General features: G+C 40.8%; 1 protein-coding gene and 1 long non-coding RNA gene across 5 annotated transcripts in view; one reads left to right on the top strand and one right to left on the bottom strand.

Annotated features, from left to right (window-relative positions):
- ABCC4 (ATP binding cassette subfamily C member 4 (PEL blood group)) overlaps positions 1–22,574 on the top strand; it is a 287,310-nt gene that overhangs the window by 235,510 nt on the left and 29,226 nt on the right. For 3 of the 4 annotated variants that reach the window (XM_054529547.2, XM_024230992.3, XM_054529548.2), the window contains 2 exons: positions 6,754–6,909; positions 17,924–18,013. In XM_054529547.2, coding sequence (XP_054385522.1) covers positions 6,754–6,909; positions 17,924–18,013 — 246 coding nt within the window. The remainder of the gene's footprint in view (positions 1–6,753; positions 6,910–17,923; positions 18,014–22,574) is intronic. The other variant, XM_063715003.1, reaches the window with a different exon arrangement.
- On the bottom strand, positions 1,337–20,996 carry LOC129049661 (uncharacterized). The gene is made up of 3 exons (XR_008512909.1): positions 20,727–20,996; positions 16,748–16,826; positions 1,337–1,571 (listed from the first exon to the last, which is right to left on the bottom strand). It is a non-coding gene; the product is annotated as an uncharacterized LOC129049661 (long non-coding RNA).

Genomic DNA, 22,574 nt, shown 5'->3' with positions numbered 1-22,574 from the left:
GGCGGCAGGGGTAGGGGAATGGGCATTAGTGTTTAATGGGTACGGAGTTTCAGTTTTACAAGATAAACAGAGTTTCAGAGATGGATGATGGTGACGGTTGCCCAACAACATGAATGTATTTAATATAATTGAACTGAACATTTTAAAGTGATTACAATGATCAATTTTATGTTATTTACCACAATTTGAAAAGTACATAAAGTACCTTTTGTGTATTTTACCACATTTTTTTTTTAAAGAAGATAGCACGATGGCATGATTTATAATTCTAGGTCAGCATCCCACAGTACCCTGAGTCTCTTAAAGTCAGGGAGCATTTTGTATTCATCTCTGTGCCCCCAGAAAATGGCATGCTGTAGGGCACGTGGTGGGTGCCTGTGAGAGTGAGGGATATGCACATACAAAGAAATCAGTAACAAAACACACACGACAGCTCCTGCAACAGCCCGTTCTCTGGGTGTCAGTGTTAGATACTTTCAGAACTGCTCTTTTCAGCTCTTCCCACCACAGACCCATTTAATGGGTTATAGTCATAATTGAATGAATGATACCCTTGTGCCATGAAAAATAAATGTACAGCTTCATGCCCAGATGATACCCAGGGAACCAGCAAAAGCTGATTCCTCATTATCTACCCAGCGTCCTTGTGAGTATGAAGAAGGTGGAGACCACTCTGCAGGCAGCATCAGCTGTAGCTCTTGCTGAAAGCAAGGTTTCTCAGATTCTGTTCCTGATGGTGCCAGGGGGATGTTTGCTTACTCTCAGACAATGTGTTTATTAGGTCCTACCTGATCAACATCATTCTGTTAGTTTGGCCACGTTGTAAATTTCCCTTGTAGCCATAAAATATGAATTATCTACAAACCTCTGTTGTACAAGTTAGAAAACAACCTATATCCCCACATTGATATTGTTCCATCTTAAAACCCCCCCAAATCATAGGATTACCTGAGATCTAAAATGTGGGAGGGTAAATTGAATTTGAAGACTGAATTATAGCTACAACCACTTGGCTTTTGAGACAGAGTCTCGCTGTGTCATCTAGGCTGGAGTGCAGTGGCGCAATCTTGGCTCACTCTGCCTCCCAGGTTCAAGCGATTCTCCTGCCTCAGCCTCCCGAGTAGCTGCGATTACCGGCACCCACTGCCATGCCTGGCTAATTTTTGTATTTTTAGTGGAGATGGGGTTTCACCATGTTGGTCAGGCTGGTCTCGAACCCCTGACCTCAAGCAATCCACCTGCCTCGACCTCCCAAAGTGCTGGGATTACAGGCATGAGCCACCGCACCCAGCCCCACTTGGCTTTTGATTTGTGTCCTGGTTCACACACGGTGTCACCTTTAGCTTCATTTGTGTATTCAGGCAACATCGGGGTGAGTTGGTTCCACTTTGCCTGTGTATATTCAGGGTTCATCTCCTCCACACCTGCCTGCAGCCGCAGGATCTCAGGCAGTCCCTTTGCTGTTGGAGCTGATGGAGAAGGGCATTGTTTCCGGCGGGGATGTAAGAATGTGTCCACACAGCAGAAACAGGGCTTCATTCTCTTTCAATTGCTTCATCTGCTCATATGTCCTGGACATTATAATAAATAGGAAAAAGTAATAGGCACTAAGTAGGTTTCTCATGGAAGAAATAGCAAGTAAAAAAGAATGAACCAAAATGAGGTATATACCACCCTAGGCTTCCTGGTTAGATTCCAAACACTGGCTGCATTTTTCATTTTGATGATTTTGTGGTTGATTTAATCATTTTAGAGAGTACTGGGCCATTTTAAAGCATTTTTCAGCTCTAGAGGTAGATTGATTTTGGTTTGTTATTTTTTTTCCTTGCTCAAAGCTATTACTTGGATAATACATTTTTACAGATGTGTACTAGACCTTGCTATAATGTGCAAAAATATTAGTTTCTTATATATTCTCTCCTTTTTTACATTAATGTTTGCTGAGAAACCCCTCCTCTCACAGCCAGATTGTCCCACTTCCCCTGCCTGCTTGCTCATCTCAGGGGCCGGGATCAGCATCACCTGCCTCTGCTTGGAAACATGTTAGAAATGCAGACTCTCAGGCCCACCCCACCCTTTTGATTAAAATTGCATTGGGACAAGAACCACCCCCACTCCTGCCCCTGCAGTAAAGCCATTGCTCTCCGGTAAGCAATTTTTGATGACTAATAATCTGTGATTTCTAAGAAACTTCCTTTGACAACTTGAAGTTGAGCTCATGGATTGCCCCAGCCCCTCTTATGACTAAACACGAGACTCTGGATAGTCCTGGGCCAAGTGCCACCCTACAGGTTTTTTGTTTTTTTGGGTTTTTTTTTTACTTTTATATTCTGCAAATTATGAATTTGCATTACAATTTAATTCTGTGTGATTCCACATTTATGCATTCATTTGCACCTTTGCAGTCATCTCTGTCTTCTATCACAGTTTTCATCCCACCATACAGCCTTCCATGAATGGCAGTCTCTGTCCTCATACCAGCTCAGCACAGCGATGTATTTGAGTTCCCTTCACTACTGATGGGATCAAAATGAGTCTCACTGCCCCAAACAGTACACTAGGTCTGTCTGGCCTGTTTCCCAGTTGCCCCATGTCCAACGTAGCTACAGGCTTCTCTCGCAGCCTCTTCTGTGGGTGCCAGTTCTTCCTGTCAACAGCTGTAATCCACCCTAATACAGGTACCGTCTTGGCTCAAAGTAGTCAGCTTCTTGTCCCAGCCACCGTCTTACACTCACGTATGTCCATAGCATGCATTAAATGTATGACAACAGGACCAGTATAGCAGGCCAGTGCCTTTAAACACAACCACACTTCTCCCTGCTGTCTCCCTTCTAGCTACACCAAGGGAATACAGAGCCAGACTATCCAAGTGATTGGGAGGCCATCAGCAGAATGGGCAAGAGGCAGGCAGACTTGGGTTTCAGTCCCATTCCATCACTTAGGGGCTCAGTTATTTCAGACAGTTTAATCAATCTTACTAAGCCTCGATTTTTCTCTTTTGCAAAATGCAAGTGATAGGGCCTAACCATTAGAGTTGTATAACTTAAACAAGATAAGAGGTTTAAAACACCTAGCTTATTGTATACCTGAACAATATGGCAATAGATTTCCCATAAGTGTTTCAAGCCTGAGTTAAATGCTTAACTCTCTGGGGGATTTCTGTTCTTTTGCAGGACACCACGGGTGATACAAATAATACAAAGCTAATTCTAATCTAGGCCCTGCCCACAGCAACTATCGCCTAGTAGAAGAAACAAAGTAGTATATAAATGGCTGCTCTGTAAGACAGAAGGAGTTCACAGATTTTATGGCTGTTAGAGAAGGTGTTAGGACAGCCATTGAGTGTGGGAGAAATCCACATGACGGGACAAGTGGAGGATTTTAAGGCAATTATGCATTTGGAACAGACTTTGGAAGGTGGTTAGGATTTCAGCAGGTCGAAATGCATGTGAAAGGCACGATGGCATATGCCAAGGCTCGATGCCGTGATTTGATATGAATGAAGAATTAGGCACCTCTGAGTGTACAGGGGCATGAACTACCAGGTGAATAACACACAAGTGCACACTTAGTCCACACAGCCACCCCGCAAACTCAGTCCTGCTCATGGAGCTAAGGATGGAAAGGTTAGTTGGGACCGTTTTGCAGAGGAGGTTTCCCAGTGTGGAGTGCCAGGCAGAGAGCTGTACTTCGGAAGTTTAATCTGAGACGTCAGTGCACGGGGAAGGCGCTGAAGGCCTGAAGCCAATTGATTTTATGTACTGCTGGCAAGATGTGATGGGGCAAGTGATTCCACTTTGTAGAATCAAACTAATGTTGATTAAAACAAAGTTATAACACCCTGGTTAGTGAATTTGCAGGGGTACAGGTGGGAGTAGAAATTGGTATCATATTTCTGGAGGGTAGTTTGGCATCACTTAACAGCCTCCTTTGAAAATGTTCATACCTGTTCCTCAGCAATTCCACATGTAAGAATTTATTTTAAGAAACCAATTAAGGTTGTTTGCAAAGATGTAGCTTCAAGGATATTTAACATGGTATTATTTACAATAGCAAAATATCGGAGCCTAAACATCTACAAATAAGGGGCTTGTTGAATAAATAATCATATATACTGTAATATTATGTAGCTACTGAAGTAAATACTTTTATTAAATAATAAAATACATTATAATATTCTGTTCATATTCTCATTTTGCCTAAATATATGAGATTATATCTTTAGGAACACAGATAACTCACACTCAAGTTCAGAAAGAAAAGGTATTAACATGTGACAAGGATTCTGTCAGATTGCTGGGGCTGTGGCCAGCATTTATTTATTTTTCAAATTCACTTGCACTGATTATAACTAGCAAAAGAGTTTTTGTTTTTCAAATGTTAATGCAGCCTTGCACTCAGGTAATGGCTGCAGAAATTAAAATGAGGTATTGAGTCAAGAAACAGAACAAGTAATATTTTTAGTGCTTGGAGTTGGGAAAAGCTGGGAGATGGGTGTTTTGAGCCTGTGAACTCGGGGAAGAATTTATTAGATTAAAATGGAGGAGTTAGAAGCAGCAGCTGTTTGGAGGCGGGTGTTGGGTATTAATCATGTTGAGTTTCATTTGTGAAAAGAGATCCAAGTACAAATGTCTAATGTTTGGCCAAAGAGACCACTCTTGGCCCAATTGGGAAAACAAAAAGGGTCAATTGTAAAGCAATTAAAATAAGACTAAGTGTCTCTTTCGTGTTATGAATGTAAACTTACTGATATTAGTGATATTCTCCAGAGGATTTGGTAAAACCCATTAGTGACTTATGAAAGACTTGGAGACCGTAATTTTGATGACTTTGAAAAGAGAAATAACCAGAGCCAGGGTTTCTTTGGTTGCCTTTTGCTGATTATATCCTCACCTGAGTTTGGAGTGCCTAGTCTTATGGTCGTAGGCAGCCCTCAGTGTCCGCTACCTTTGAGGGGTCCATCCTGGCCATCTACTAATAATGGCCTACAAATGTCCAGGTTTGTACAGATGGATCAGTTTCCCATACAGCTGATAACATGAGTGTCCACACATTCTCAAAAACACAGCATTTGTCTATGTCTAGATATGTGCTGATTTACTGAGAAACACACATAAGCCACACACACACACATACACACACACACATACACGTGTGTGTGTGTATGTGTGTGAGAGGGACAAAATGTAGTGAGGTATTTAATATTTGGAAGTTTCTCTACCAAAGAATATGTCATCTTAAATGATAGAACTCTGGAAAAATGAATACTTGTTTATGTCACTTCTGACACCTCTGTCTTGAATTAATATCCCTGTGAAATTATCTCAGAAATTCAATTGGTGTGTATATATATATATATACACACACACCCGGATGTACCTATGTGCAGAAAATGGCCCACCTATAAAGTATAAACTAGGATTTACCATAAGGTAGAATATGATTCCAAAGGTAATAAAATTAGCTAAAGCCACTTTTTAAACATTTACATTTTTATATTTTGTACATGTATCTCTTTAAAGATAAAATTCCTTGTGGAAATGCCATTATTGACTTTACAGATATGTAGGTGTTCAAATGAGGTAATATGTCACATTGCCAACACATACCTAGTGCCCAGTAAACTTTTGCAGTGAGTTTTAAAATTTATTAAATAATCAACAAATGATTGAGGGCATGTTTTATGTCCTTCGTTGACTCCAGATTCCTACATGATGAGGATGTCATTTCTTGAGAAGTTCCCACCAGGAAATTTGCAGTTGGGCAAGGTCATTGGCGCAGAGGCCAGTTTCTGCATACAGATTTATATGCACACATGTGAAAGCCAGTTTTTACAGTATAGAGGTATTGCCCCCACCTTTTTACCTGCATTTTATTGATTCTTTGATCATATTGGCAGTGCACTTCATTTCTCTCTGTCTTGGCTTTAATAGAGGAGTGATACTTGACACAAATGTTTCTCAAGGGGCAATTGTAAGTATTAATTAGTTTGTAGAATGCCTTTTGAACTATGCAGATGAAAGGCCTTACGTAAATAGCAAATGTTATTTGCGTTGTTGTTGATCTCATTATGTGTTTTTTGGCCACTGGTTACTACTGTCTTTTAAGACACTGCAATCTTCACTTCAGAATTTTGAAACATTTCCTTTTGAGACAAAATATAGGCAGGTATTTAATATTTGGAAGTTTCTGTACCAAAGAATATGTTATCTTAAATAATAGAACTCTGGAAAAGTGAATACTCGTTTATGTCACTTCTGACACCTTTGTCTTGAATTAATATCCATGTGAAATTATCTCAGAAATTCAAATTACTCAGATCCTGCAAGTAAAGCTAATTTAAAAGTTGTCTTTTCATGGGCCACTTAGGAGACTGTTGACTTTTCAATGCCAGTAAACGGATTCTGTTATTTTTAACTCTTTTTTTAGAACAGTAGATCTCAACCAGGGGCAGTTTTGCCCCAGGGGACGTTTGTCAGTGACATTTTTGGTGGTATCATTTTGGGAGTGTGCTCCTAGTATCTATGCAGTAGGGTCCAGGGATGCTAGCGAACCTCCCACAATGCCTGGGGCAGCCCTCAAAATGAAGAAGTATCCAGCTCAGAAGGTCATCAGTGCTGAGGTTGGGAAACTCTTAGACTACACTCAATATAGAATGTCCTTAATTCTTCAAAAACCGAAAGTTTTCTCCTAGTTTTGCTGCATCCTGTGATTTTTTTTTTTTTTAATCCTGCCTCCTGGATCTCTCTGTAGGTTGGCATTGTGGGAAGAACTGGAGCTGGAAAGAGTTCCCTCATCTCAGCCCTTTTTAGATTGTCAGAACCCGAAGGTAAAATTTGGATTGATAAGATCTTGACAACTGAAATTGGACTTCATGATTTAAGAAAGAAAATGTCAATCATACCTCAGGTATGCAAGTCATAGCGTCCTTACCTGCCCCTTTTATAAGAGCTACTATGTTTAATTGCTTTTACTCTTATTGCTTTTTTTTAATTGGATGAAAGGATTTTTTTTTTTTTTTTACCCAATAGAGCAATGTTTTTATGAGCAGATATTTTCAACAGGTATTTTCATCAGATATCCGGCTTTGTTCGTTTCTGTGTGTGTGTGTGTGTGTGTGTGTGTGTGTGTGTGTGTGTGTGTGTGTATGTGTGATATTTAATAACTTACCCAGATAGATTTCTATACTAAGATGCCACAGTTTTATCCACTGATAACCATAAAGAACAAAATGATGCATGGTTTGTTTAGCACTGGGGAAGTTTCTATGGGGAGGTGTGGATTTTAAGTGTCTTAATGTTGGAATTTTGCTGTAGGAACTAAAGCTACCTTCTCAAAGTGATTACCTCCATGAAAGGCTTTCTGTGAAACTGTGGGCTGTGAGAATTGAAAAGCTTATAGTTGCTTTGAGGTGACTTTTAGAATCTAGCTCTTGGTGAATGATTTTAACCAGGGGGTTGTTACAGAATAGCAAGGAAGAACATGAGAGAAGGAATTCCACCTCTCTGCACTTCTGCTTCATCTTTCTTACGATCACCATTGTGAGAGTGTGTAGTGTATTTCACACAGACCCAGTGAGTGTTTGCTCTGATGGTGGAGGATTAAATTGGCCATCCTTTTCCGGACTCTGATCCTATTTTCTTTTTTTCTCCTTCGCAGAAGTGACTCTCAAGGAGTGTTCTAGAGATTGGATTATTTGTACAATAAGAGCTCTTGTCATTGCTTTGGTTCGTATTTAACATAAATTCAGAAAGTATTCATTGAGTAATTACTATTCTCCAGGTGTATAGGCATGAGCAACATAGACCTTGTCTCCACCGGCATGGGGTCTGCAGCTGGGGGGTCTCATGGCTTCCATCGGGCCTCGCAGTTCTGTCCTGTCCTTCACTTTAACACCTCCACATATTCAACTCCAGACATGGCTGGGTTTTTTGTTTGTTTTCTTTTAATGTGGGTTTTTTTTTTAACACTCTATAGTCATTGAGGGGAGCTGAGGAACACACACACACACGCACGCACACACACACACACACACACACACACACACACACACACACACACACACACACACACACACACACACACACACACACACACACACACACACACACACACATATTCTGGAGAAGAGAAACACAGGAGACAAGAGCAAAACCCAGGCAGAAATGAGCTTTCTGGGCATATGGATATAAACAACTCTTCAATGCCTGTTTATTAGGAAGCATAGAGAACGTGCACTGGAAGGGAAGGAGAATGTGATTTTTATCTTAGACCAAGTACAGTTATGGCTATCCTAGCACTGACCTCTAAAACAACTGGAATCACTCTTAAGTAATTTTGAGGATGTAAAGAAATTGGAACCCTGTGCACTGTTGGTGGGAATGTAAAATGGTACAGCCACTTCGGAAAACACTATAGAGATTCCTCAAAAAACGAGAGCTAAAGTGATCCAGCAGTTCCACTTCCAGAAAGAATTGAAAGCAGGATCTCAGAGTTTTGTGCATCCATGATCATCACAGTACCCAAAAGGTGGAAATAGCTCAAGTGTCCGTCACCAGATGAGTGGATGAACAAAACGTGGTGTATCCATACAATGGGAAATTATTCAGCTTTAAAATGGAAGGAAATCCTGACAGTCTATAATGCAGATACACCCTAAAGACATTATGCTAAGTGAAATAAGCCGGTCACAAAAGGACAGACACTAGATGGTTCCCTAATATGAGGTACCTAGACTAGTCAAATTCACAGAGACACAAAGGAGAAGGGTGGTCACCAGGGGCTGAGGGAAGGTGGGGGATTGGGAGTTACAGTATTTCACATAGGACCTCAGTTTTGTCAGATGAAGAGCGTCTTGTGAATGGATGGTGGTGACAGCTGCAAAACAATGTGAATGTCCTTAAGATCACTGAAATGTTGACTTTGAAATGGCAAAAGCGGTAAATTTTATGCTATGTCTATTTTACCACAATTTTTATTTTTAATTTAAAGAAAAAAAAGTATCCCTTTCAGGATAAAATGGGAAGAAATGTTTAGCACGTTAGATTCCCTCTGGCTATTAGAAGCATGACTTAGTGCTTACAGTAGAAAATGAGAGTATAAACTCTCAAGTTTTATATTTTGGTTATGCCCATCTCAAAAATGGGCCAAATGAAGTTTACTTAGCAGAGATAATGGGCATGTCTGTAAAGTGCTTTTATATCCTTGGATGAAAGGTTCTAGGAACGTGCCCTGCATTACTTTGAATGAATTCTTAATAAGAAATAGTTGTGTGCTTGTGTACATAAAAGAACTCTAAATAAAGAAGTAACATTAGATGATTCTTGGCTCTGCCAGTAATGTTTTGGAAGCACATCTGAGCAAAGACTAAATATACCTTGACATCACCAGGTTTTGGTTCAGTTCCATAAGTTTCCACCCTACTTTTGAGCCAAATGCTCTATGTATGCAGTCCAGGGAGCATGCTTACAAAACACTGCTAAGCTTTGTATCCATGTAGATCCTGATCTCCAAGCATTGTAAACAGAGAACCTTTCTTTTTTAACTTTGTATGGCTTTGTCTCCAAGGCTCAATGTTGGTTGAAAAAAAGAAACATAGTCTAGAGGGACTGTGCAATACTTAATGCGACCCAGGAAATCATTCAGCAGACTGCCTGGGATAGAATCTTTCAGAGCATCTTCTAAGTGTCAACATGACCCACATTTTTTATTCCAGCACTGCCTGATAGAAGTGTGACCTCAATGAAGTCACTTAGCCTGCAAGCTTCAGTTTCCTCATCCTTAAACCAAACCTAGTAATTGCTAACTCACAGATTTGTTGTGAAGATTTTACTAGATGAGAACATGTTTGTGGCCCTACTCTGGGTTCTGAGGAATGTTCAATAGTAACTATTTCTAATTAAGGATTGGGGTGCAGGCCTTTAGGGCATTATTGCTACTCGCTATTCTAGAATGACTTGGCTCATTAACTTCTATTTCTATTTTTGTGATCCTTAGTGAATTCCTTTAACCAAATTGTTTATGTAAATTTAAATAGTGAAGCAGCAACAAACAAAAAAAAAAGTGTGCACAATAAAAGCCTAAGAGAGAAATCTAATGTTTTTCTCACAAGGAACAAAAGGTGAGGCTATCACTTTGTTTTCTGGCTTTCCCCCACCCCGGTCTTAGTGGCGTTCCTGGCCACTCTCAGTACCCCTCTAATGCTTTGCATTTCGCGAGCAGGCAGCCGACACTGGTTCTCAGCCCTGCGTGAGAACAGGGGCTTGTCCCTCTTAGATCCAGTGCTTTAGTGATTGTTGCGTCCCAGACAAGTCACACGAGTAGTGAGAATTCCTAACATTTGCGGAATCCTTAACATGGTTAGCTTCTTTCCTTGCCATCTCCCACTTCGTCCTCACAGCAATTCTGTGTCATCCTCATTTGACACATTTCCAAACTGAGGCACAGAGAGCTTAACCCACTTAACAAGTAAACAGCAGAGTCAGGATTCAAATGGAATTTATGGCAAATCCCAATGCCAGATCCTGAGTTCCTGAACCCTCTCCTAGGGACTTTAAACCCATGTTGGCCGGCGCAGTCCCCAATCGGAACTCTGCTTTGCAACATGATTTAGCGTAGGCTCGTGAAGGTGCACACACACGCACAGAAACAAAAGTCTCACAACATGATATTACTCCGTGCTTCTGCGCCCGATATTTTCTATTATATCCATTCTATTCTGGTTCATATAAAAGACATAATGATGGTCACGAGCCACAAAAGTGATTTCGTGATCCATTGGTTGCACCTGCCATTTGAAGAACAGTGTGCCTCACTGTGCTGCCCTGCTTGGCCGGGCTCCTGCTGCCTGGCACCACCGTGCAAGGAGCCTCATGACACAGTGATTGTCACTGCAGCCCTGCAGGGTGTGTCAAGTTAGCCCCATTCTCCAGGAAGGAAACTAAGGCTCGGGGAGATTAATAACTTACCTGGAGACGAACAGCTAATAAGTAGTAGAATCAGAACTCAGAACTATCCAACTCAATTTTTTTTCAGTAAGTGTTTGTTGGATAGCATGATGTCTCATCAGACATTTTACTCATTATTTTTCTTTGCTTTTTCTTTTTTTCCTTTTTTGTTTTTTTTTTTGAGATGGAGTCTCGCTCTGTTGCCAGGCTGACTGCAGTGGTGCCACTCGGCTCACTGCAATCTCTGCCTCCTGGGTTCAACCGATTCTCCTGCCTCTGCCTCCCGACCGAGTAGCTGGGATTACAGGTGCACGCCACCACACCCAGCTAATCTTTGTATTTTTAGTAGAGACAGAGTTTCACCATGTTGTCCGGGATGGTCTCAATCTCCTGACCTTGTGATCCGCCTGCCTCGGCCTCCCAAAGTACCCTTTGTTTTTCTGTCTACCCAACTTACAAAAGGTTCCCAGAAACCATAATCAAAGAGAGCAAATATACAGCAAAGTCAAAAGTATCTTTTCTTTGAACTTTGTCTGTCATTTGGACAGTTAGGTCATTTTGAAAGACTGAATCATTTGTGATTTATTTTTATTTTTATTTTTTCCAAAACTTTAAGTGACATTAAGCACTAAAAGAAAATCATTTTGGAAACAGAGTGTATTCACTTATGTGTCATGGGCTAATGAGTGTTAGAAGATCCTCCAAGCATTACCTTGTGGGAGCTCAGAGCCCTTTTTCTTCCAAGGCCTCGCTGGCTACAGAGGGTGGAGAAGGCCGGAGACTTGAGGTTACATGAAGGTTACTGGTCTGCAGTGCAGAAAGCATACACCCCTCTTCCTCAGAAGTGAGTGGAAAGCCAAATGGCTTGTGTCACCACACCCTGATGTAGGGAATCTAGGAAGTTTGGAGCAAACACAGCAAAAGCAGAACCAAGTGCTGTTTCTTTGAATGGCCATGTATGGGCAAGTCTAGCCTGCATGGCTTCCCGGGGTTGTGTGGAGCACGAGTTTCTGTGTTCTCTCTCTTCCTGGCTTATCCCTTTCATTTATGGTTCAGGGTCCTGTATCACTCTTGTCCACACCATTAGCAACTCAAATTCGTGGTTAGGAGTAAGCAGTAAGGACCTGGGAAAGATCTGAGGCACAGAAATGATGACATACACAGTCAGGGGCCAGTCCTGGAGTCACTTTAAGAAACAATTACTGGGCCGGGCACAATGGCTCACGCCTGTAATCCCAGCACTTTGGGAGATCGAGGAGGGTGGATCATGAGGTCAAGAGATCGAGACCATTATGGCCAACATGGTGAAACCCCGTCTCTACTAAAAATACAAAAATTAGCCAGGCGTGGTGGTGCGCACCTGTAGTCCCAGCTACTCAGGAGGCTGAAGCAGGAGAATCGCTTGAACCCCAGAGGCAGAGGTTGCCGTGAGCTGAGATTGTGTCACTGCACTCCAGCCTGGCGACAGAGGGAGACTCTGTCTCAAAAAAAGAAATACTGAATTCTTAAGAAAGTACCCCTCAATTTGTATTCAAAATTTCAGGAAGAAGCAAACAGTGAAAGTACTTCCTAAATAATTTCCCTAAACAGAATAGTTAGCTGAAATGTATGCTTCCTTTGTGTTCATGACACAGGGTAGCTAAGTGCGGTTCCCAAGGAGAACACCAAGGTGATACTATAACTCAGACAAGAGTTTGCTTAACTGAAGGATCTGGAAAAATGGATTTCAAAACTTTTTTTAGGATGGATTATTTACTCCTAGACCCCTCCAATCCTACTGGCACAAATAAATGTTTTCAACTAAAGAGTAACTTCATGCAAATTCAACATTTATGATAGCACCCTAACGGTTGGCATACATCAACAGCTATAATCTTTGTTAGGATTAAACAGATTCATTTTTCATATTTGATGGACTTTTTTGTTTTTCTATCAAAGCAAAAGCTAAGTAGTTTTTAAGCAGCCCACTGCTCAGACTTCTGCTATCTTGGTGTTTCTACTCCCTGAATTTTCTTCAATAAGTTGAAAAGGTTAACCAGAGTGTGTCTCTTTAAGACTTCTTTTTTTATTACCTGATTTTCTTTCCTTTTTTTTTTTTCTTCTTTTTGAGAACGAAATTCAAAGGGAAAAGAGGTAGGTATGCAGTTACTAGTAAAGAAATACAATTGGATTCTGGCCTAATGCAGTCTATCCTTTGTTTCTGCACACTGAAGTCTTCATTAAGGCCATGGAACTGCTCCCTGGAGCTGGTGACCTTTTTGTTTCTAAAGAAGACTTTACACGACTTAAATTCTTTTTCCTTTGTTGGCGAACAATGTTCTTTTCTTCTGAAAATGGATGATGATCAGTTCATTCAGAGGCTACAGGGTTTTTTTAAAAAAGAAGGGAAACCAAGATTTAAAGTGACTTCAGGTGATTCCCTGATTCTTGACACAGGGAGATGAGCTGCCCTTAATCAAGGTCTTTAGGATTTGAAGTGCACACATAGCTCTGAGGACACCAGGCAGCAGCAGTCGTGGCTAGCTACTGTGCAGTGTATATTTTAAGAGAGGGAAGTTTCCTGGTTTGGGACAAGATTAGGGTAAAGTATTGTGCTTTGTCCTGCTGGTTTGTAACTCCCCATGCGATTTTTGTCTTGGTCCCAGGTCGTTTTAAGTGTCTGAAGGTTGGTGGATAGAGTTTCTTTTTGAGATAATGAGAGGCTTGTCTTCCAGAAGTTTATATGAAAGCTCTAGGAAGACTGTAATTTTCAGTCTTGCAGTCCTGCTGAGGGATTATCAATTTACTGCACTAAATGCTTTGATTCAGAGTGGCCATTTTTAGGTCACATGGTGGGTTTTTTTTGCTGTTGTTGTTTTGAGACAGAGTCTTGCTCTGTCTCCCAGGCTGCAGTGCAGTGGTGCTATCTTGGCTCACTGCAACCTCCACCTCCTGGGTTCCAGTGATTCTCCTGTCTCAGCCTCCCGAGTAGGTGGAATTACAGGCGCACCCCACCCTGCCTGGCTAATTTTTGTATTTTTAATAGAGATGGGATTTCACCATGTTGGCCAGGCTGCTCTTGAACTTCTGACCACCAGTGAACCACCTGCCTCGGCCTCCCAGAGTGCTGGGATTACAGGCATGAGCCACCACACCCAGCCTGGTCACATGTTTAATATCAACTTGTCTTATGTGAGTAATGAGGACAAAATTACTACTCAGTATGGCACAAAGATTTTTAAAAAGTATGACCTTTAAACCCTAATGAAAAACAGGTTTGATCTAGTGCTTCATTTAAAATAATACATTGAACAGAGCATTGGTTTTGCTAACAATGGAGGTTAAAACTCATACTAAATGACATTTTAAAATATATACCATCAATAAATATGTACTTAGGCTACTAAATCTTTTATATTTTACATGACGATTGTATGTCTACCGTAAATCTCTACTCTGAAATGTTCTGCCTGCAAACGTTTTTACAACACTTATTTATAAGATTAGTTTACTAACTTCATTATATGGAGGAGGGTACTTTAAATAATAATATCTATCAGAAATGATAATTAATTTGACTCTTATCTGCTCTTGCAGTATGTGACTACGATGAGCACTTTTATTACCTTTTGAAGATAATATAATTGTTTCTTATTTGGCAAGTGGATGAAAGCAGAATTAGAAACCAAAATGAACACCATGTATAAACACATTGGCATATTAAAACAGACATTGTTAACAAATTACCTGCTGGTTTTAAAGAAAAATATAGGTTCAATCAGTTAATGTTTTATTAAATCATTCTCATTCAACAAGTTTTGATTGAAATTTTACTCATTATGAAATCTGTATTTGGTATGTCATAACAAAGAAAAATATTCTTATTTACTAAACTATTTTCTTCTGTGTAATGCTGCTAACTAAACATAAATAATTGCTTAATATTTTCCTTTAAATTGATAGTACGGATTTAAGCAGGAACCTTTATGGCAGTGGGAAATGCTTAATCTTAAATTTTGGCTTTTTTAACAACAACAACAAAAAAAAGCCAATAATGTTGGTTGGTGATAATTAGCAGAGCCTCCATAGGTCCTGCAGAGTATCTGAGGTCAAGGTTTAGAGCTCAGCCCAAAGTAGCTGCAGACATTGTTGGCTCGAATTGAGCAACTCAAGGTCCTGTGAAGAATCACACTTTAATCCTTCCCCCTGGTCTTCGGAGGGATTCAACCATTTAAAGGGGTTTCCCTCCTAAAGGAAGAAAGTAAGGAAGGTGACAGGCAAGGGGCCCTGGATTATGGAAGACAGGATGATTGGACTTGAATTGTATATTCATATGCCTGTTCTTTTGAGCCACCAAAACCGCTATTCCGAAACATGCTAATACTATGAGCCCTTTCATCACTCAACAGAGACAGAACAATCAGTCTTTAAAATGCAAAGAAATTTGTTCATAGATTAGCTTAGGTATCATCTCTCTAGAGCATACTGTGAAAACCTAGGCAGACCCTCAGTCAAACCCTAGACCTGGTAATGGGTGTGATTTTTCTCTAGGAGAGGATCCAGAAGGAAAAAAATGTTCAGGTAACATAGGCCGTCATAGGCAAGGTAATGGACTTGTTATAAGCAAAGAACTGCGTCTCATAGCTCTAAATAGGCTCAAAGCCCATTTCTTAACCCATTCCCCTCTTAGCTCCTTTATCTCCTCAAACACATATCCTCAAAGAGTCTCTGGGTTGTGGCCACTGAACGGAATTGTGCCCTCAGTTTAGGGCCTTGTGGAGAGGAGGAGGAACATCAAAGAGAGAGAGGAAGGAGTTGCAGCCACCCCTCTCCTGGCCACATTGTTTCTGTATACCTCATTCAAACAAGGAAAGCGAGAGGAATGACCTCTTGGACCTGGGAGGCAGAGGTTGGAATTTTAGAGTTGATAATTACAAAGAGTAAGTCAAGTCTGGTTCTGAAATAACCAGAATGATGGTTATTCCCCTCACAAGAAATTCTCACCATTGTTTAGATGGTTGTTCAGGTTTTGGTCTTCAACTCGGTACTTTTAAGACAGACCTTACATGTGACTCTTGGAATTTTTCAGTTCCATTTGGTAATTCGGAAACATCATGTGACCAGTGACTTTTCAGTGCTTTTGAAAGGATATTGACCACTTTATCAGCTTTATACACACGAAGTGCCCATTTTACCATCGTTTCCATTTTTGCATTTTGCTGAGGGCTTATGTTTTTGGTGGCACCCTGCCTGCCTTCTACATCCATTTCTTCCTCACCAGCCTTAAAATGGAGACAATAGGGAAAGGGATAAGAGCCTCCCTGCGTATCATTTTTCTTTGTGGCTGGAGAAAAAAGAAGTCTACCACCTTCATCTCTCTTCTCAGGCTTTTGGGAAGTGAGGAGGAACAGTCCTGCCCCAAAGCCAGCTGAGATTTGAGGCCAGTGGTTCCGTTGAGCATTTCTCCAGCACCTGTGGAAGAGTCTCACCTTCTCTTGTTCCCACATCTGTGCATCCCCTTGTTCTGCCCCCATGCTTGAAAGCAGTTGATGGGGCTCCTATATCCTTATGGCCTGGCTTATTAGAGCCTTCCAGAAGAAAAGTTTGTGTGTGTGTGTGTTTTTTTTTGTTGTTTTTTTTTTTTTTTAAGATGGAGACTTGCTCTGTGGCCCAGGCTGGAGTGCAGTGATGCGATCTCGGCTCACTGCAACCTCTGCCTCCCAGGTCCAAGTGATTCTCCTGCCTCAGCCTCCCAAGTAGCTGGGACTACAGGTGCCCGCCACCGCACCCAGCTACCAGAAGAAAACTTTCACACAGCCTACCTAAGCTTATGTTCAGGAGTCTCTCTTGAAATCCAGGAAGAGGCCGATATTCCAAGAGTGATTTAATTGTGGGATCCTCCTGAAGCAGATGAATAGGAACAGCTATTTAAATTGATGTAATTTTATTATGACCTCCTTCACAGTGGTTTGCAGGTAACCCTGCTCTCTTAGTTAATAATGAGGTTCTGTGACCCAGGTAACCTTGATGCACAGATGAGATAATGTGGGGATTCACTGATGCAAAATCAGAGGCAATCCTTTCATAAGTAGAGGTGCCTCTGGCCCCAATTGTTTAGATCTCCTTTGGCCAAAAAAAAAAAAAAAAAAAAAAAAGGATGTCCCATTCTGACATTGGAGAGATTTTTTTTTTTTTTTTTTGGAGATGGAGTTTTGCTCTTGTTGCCCAGGCTGGAGAGCAATGGCACGATCTTGGCTCACTGCAACCTCCACCTCCTGGATTCAAGCGATTCTCCTGCCTCAGCCTCCCAAGTAGCTGGGATTACAAGCATGTACCACCATGCCCAGCTAATTTTTGTATTTTTCGTAGAGACAAGGTTTCACTATCTTGGTCGGGCTGGTCTAGAACTCCTGACCTCAGGTGATCCACCCGCCTCGACCTCCCAAAATACTAAGATAACATGCATTGAGCCACTGTGCCTGGCGGGAGATTCTTAATCTTGGAAAACTGTTTTGCCAGTGGAGAAAATATCCTAACTTATTCTTTAGTGCAAATTGGAAAATACTTAATAATTTGGCTTTGAAGCACAAACTTTAATCATGCTGTTGATATTTTCCAGTATTACATGATTGATAGTTAATTTCTATAGCTCTCTTGATGTAGACCCTTGAATAATTATATCCTTATATTTCATGTTAAGCTAATATTACCAGGAAAGCAGTTTTAAACATCAGGCCTGTATTTTTCATTTTCTTCTTAAGATAGCACATTGCAACAGTTTTGTTAGTGTTCAGTGGTCTGGAAGGTATTTTGGAGCACGCTTTGTACAGTGCAACATTAATAGATATGTTGTTTTGTAAACAGGCATTTGTAACGCTATAATTAATGATTATCATGAATTTTATTTTTTGGTATCTTAATTCTATTGTTGATGTTAGCATTGGAATAAAATGAAAAAAGAGTCTGTGGTAATGACCGTGACTGTTTTGGGCACTTAGGAACCTGTTTTGTTCACTGGAACAATGAGGAAAAACCTGGATCCCTTTAATGAGCACACGGATGAGGAACTGTGGAATGCCTTACAAGAGGTAATTGATAAAATGTAATTATCTTTAATTTGTTAGCATCAGTATGTGTATATGTACCTTTACAGCATTGCAGGAAATTAAGAGGAGCTTAGTGGTTTAACTAACTTTGTTCACCACCCAGGAGATCATTGAGGATGTGGATATGCTAAAAATGTGTATACTGATGATGATGAAAACCAAAAATAAAATTTCTCTTGTTCTCATTTTAATTTTCTTCCTATTGTCCAAAACAGTTTGGTGTTGTTTTATTTGTCTTTAGCAATGCGTTAAACTAGAAGTTGTATTTATGAATTGAGATCCTATTAGTGACTAAGTTACTCTGCACCATTTATTTTACTGCTCTGTTCTTAGGGAATTTCTAGTAAGGGAAGACGATAGTCGTTTTTCATTAACTAAAAGATAAATGAGATCATATTTATGAAATGCTTTGAAGTTTTATAAGAAAGTGTTTATAAAGGTAAATTATACAGTCGGAATGGGATAATAATTATTTATTGGCAAACATGTAATTTTAATGCAGGTAACAGAACCCTGCAGCCTCTGCTAAGGTTTTACACTAATATGTTTATTTCTAGAGGATTTTCTATTATTTATGTGGTTCCTGTTGGGCCACTTCTTGAAATTTTCTCACCCTTGCATGAAAAGGACTTTGACTGTTAAGGTGCTATTGGTTTGTGTATTTTAACACTGATTTTCTGTGTTCAGCCTAGTTCTGCAAATTTGTGCCAGTGTACTTGATGGCAGAAACCATATCATAAAACTGGTAATCCCTCACAGGACCTAGTTTAGTCTTTTGCTTTTAAAAAGTAAGCATTTAAGGTTGGGCGCAGTGGTTTACGCCTGTAATCCCAGCACTTTGGAAGTCTGAGGTGGGTGAATCACTGGAGGTCAGAAGTTTGAGACCAGCCTGACCAACACGGTGAAACCCTATTTCTACTAAAAATACAGAAATTAGCTGGGTATGGTGGTGTGCGCTTGTAGTCCCAGCTACTCAGGAGGCTGAGACAGGAGAATTGCTTGAACCTGGGAGGCCAAGGTTGCAGTGAGCCGAGATCGGCCACTGCACTCCCATCTGGGCGACAGAGCAAGACTCCATCTCAAAATAAATAAATAAATAAATAAAAATAAATAAAAATTGGCCAGGCGCGATGGCTCAAGCCTGTAATCCCAGCACTTTGGGAGGCCGAGGCAGATGGATCACGAGGTCAGGAGTTCCAGACCAGCCTGGCCAACTTGGTGAAACCCCATGTCTACTAAAAATACCAAAATTAGCCAGACGTGGTGGTGCACACCTGTAGTCCCAGCTACTTAGGAGGCTGAGGCAGGAGAATTGCTTGAACCTGGGAGGCGGAGGTTTTGGTGAGCTGACATTGTGCCACTGCACTCCAGCCTGGGCAACAAGAGTGAAACTCCATCTCAAAATAAATAATAAATATTAAAAGTTAAAAAAAGTAAGCATTTAATAATATGTATTAATATGTTTGATCTCTTCATTTCAAAGAAGTGTGGAGCCTGGACAACATAGTGGACTTTGTCTCTACTAAAAATAAAAAAACAAAAGAATTAGCCAGATGTGGTGGCATGTACCTGTAGTCCCAGCTACTCAGGGAGTTGAGATGGGAGGATCTTGTGAGCCCTGGAGGTCGAGGCTGCAGTGAGACATGATTGCACCACTGCACTCCAGCCTGAGTGACAGAGATTAACTTCCCTCCATTGTTATTGTTGTTGTTTTGAATTGGTGCATTTGTCATTGTTGCCCTTCCAGGGATAGCTCTGAAATCTTTAATTTATAGATGGGTTTTAACTGTGAGCAAGTAGACTTGGAGGCCTGACAGTTTCCTGCCAGTAATTCTTGTTTCTGAAGGCATGTCATTGCCGAGTCCTTACACATCCACCCTGCTTTCCAGCAACTGTGGGGATTTTCTTTTTCTAAATGAGGTCGATTACTTCACCTCCTAATACTTGATAAGCAATTGACCTCTGATTTCATTTAAATCTGTGAATCTCTGTACAGTGAAGTTCTAGGAGAGAAGAGGTGGGAACAGTTAACTGTCAAATGTAAAGAAAGATAAGGCAATCCTGTGCCCCTGAACTCTCAGGACAGGTTTAATAGTGAAATTGTGGCACACCCTAAAAGAACAAGAATTACTCATAAAGTGTTTTTCTATTTGTTTCAGAGCTTGAGATTTCTTGTCACAGATTCTCAGAGAGCAAAAGTACTTTTTAGAAACACATTTCTCTGTGAACAGTGAAGAAATGTTAATTGGGAGATGATCCTATCAAAAACCATCGTGGAACTTGACTGTAACTCATACTTATTTCATTTGTTATAGCCAAAATTAAAATAAAATTTAGTAGCCTCTCAAGAATTCTAGAAATGATGAGGTGGAAGACGTGGTAGGTCCTCCTCAGAAGTGAAAAATTATCCCTTAATTGTCTTTCTCTGGGAACTACTTCTTTATGACATTGTAGGTTCTTCTGCGAATGATTTGGAAGAGTTACTAAAAATTAGGGTACAACATTGTATTTCCAGTGTGATTCCAGCTGTTTTTAATCATTCATATATTCCGAAACCTGACGTAAGAAAGACACCAGAGCATTTACATTGCTTGTTTGGGGGTAATGAGACAAAGACTGGAGGAGAGTGTTTTCTTTTCTCTACAGTTTTCCTGAATTTTCCAAATTTCCTTCTGGGTGTTTGTATTCTTTTTACCTTCTAGATGGTCAGGGGAAGGGCTGAGCACTCCTAACAGATGAAGCGTTGTGAGTTTCTCACAAGTTTCATGACTACAAGTCGATGGAGGCTGGGGGCATGCTGATAGGTCCAGAATTCTTCCCCTGGGGTCCGTGGAGTCTGAGGGTCTTCTCGTAGAGAATTCCGAACCTCACTTCCTGGTGATTGTAAACATGAAGTTATGTGTGTGTGTTTATCTTGAGAGATGTCACACAAGGGATTCAGCACCACGACTCCGGTGCCATTCAAGTTTCTCTGGACTTCTCTGTCACATTCTGTCTCTTTGTTGTTTCCATGGTTTTCATCTGTCATTGATATCCAGTTCAGAACTGGATAACTCGTCTTGCTCCTTAGTAGGAAACCTGGTGTCATTTGGAAACTCCCTTTAAAGCAGACAAAAAACACAGTCACTTGGTTTATAAATGAGGCTAAACTGGAAATCGGAACCCAAACTCATAGGGTTGGCTTGAGATTAGGACAGCACTGTCAGTTTTTTCCTGTTTAACCACTTTACATAAAAAGGAAAGATGCCTTTTATTTCTTGGAAGTTTTTTTTATTTCTTCTTCCCCATTCTCCCTTGGAAAGGGTAATACCTGACATGCAAAAGAAGTTCGGGCATCTGGAGGGAGACAGTCCTATGGATGTGGTCGTGTCATCTTGGTTATTTATTTATTTTTATTTATTTATTTATTTATTTGAGACAGAGTCTCACTCTGTCACCCAGGTTGGAATGCAGTGGCGCAGTCTGGGCTTACTGCAACCTCCGCCTCCCAGGTCCAAGCTATTCTCCTGCCTCAGCCTCCCGAGTAGCTGTGATTACAGGCGCCTGCCACCATGCTGGCTACTTTTTTTGTATATTTAGTAGAGACGGGGTTTCACCATGTTGGCCAGGCTGGTCTCGAACTCCTGACCTCGTGATCCACCTGCTTTGGCCTTCCAAAGTGCTGGGATTACAGGTGTGAGCCACCGCACCTGGCCTATTTTTATTTATTTATTTTTTTAGACAGAGTCTTGCTCTATCGCCCAGGCTGGAGTGCAGTGGTACAATCTCAGCTCACTGCAAACTCCACCTCCTGGGTTCAAGTGATTCTCCTGCCTCAGCCTCCCAAGTAGCTAGGATTACAGGCATGCCCCACCATGCCTGGCTAATTTTTGTATTTTTAGTACAGACAGGGTTTCGCCATGTTGGCCACGCTGGTCTCAAACTCCTGACCTCAAGTGATCTGCCTGTCTTGGCCTCCCAGAGTGCTGGGATTACAGGTGTGAGCCACCACACCTAGCCAGTTTTTTGGGGTTTCTTTTCTATTGCTGAAAGTTATCGTAAATACTGAAAAATAGTCAGCTGTAAATGGAAGAAAGTTTACTAGAATTAGTGCCAGTTTGGGCCCCTAAATAAGAGCAACTCTGTAAATATCACATAAGTAATGATTAAAGATGGAAGTCGTTTATGAGAAAAAAGTCAAAAGATCACACAGTAGGTACAACTAAGAAAATGAATCAGCAGCACGTTATTTCTCTTAATTAAAAAACGACTTTAATACCGGGATCTACAATTAAGACTAGGTTATATCATGTTGGAATAGTGGAGAAATCATCTAATCATGTTCAACATTGATAGAATTGCTGTTAGAATACAAGGATGTCTTGTATTTGGGACACCATAAGACAGAAATCTGCACATCAGCAGTGTCTACATCCTCTGGGCCTTCTATTCCCCACACCTTGCACCTCCATTTTTCCGAGGCCTGTATTGCCCAGAATGGGCTTCCACTCAGTTCGTTCACACTTAGCTGTGTTCTCGTTAAAGCTTGTTCCCATCTGTTGAG

This window comes from Pongo abelii, chromosome 14 (genome assembly GCF_028885655.2).
Source record: "Pongo abelii isolate AG06213 chromosome 14, NHGRI_mPonAbe1-v2.0_pri, whole genome shotgun sequence".
Taxonomy (NCBI): Eukaryota; Metazoa; Chordata; class Mammalia; order Primates; family Hominidae; genus Pongo; species Pongo abelii.
The sequence above is the reverse complement of the archived record's forward strand: the minus strand, read 5'-3'. Positions and strand labels throughout refer to the sequence as shown.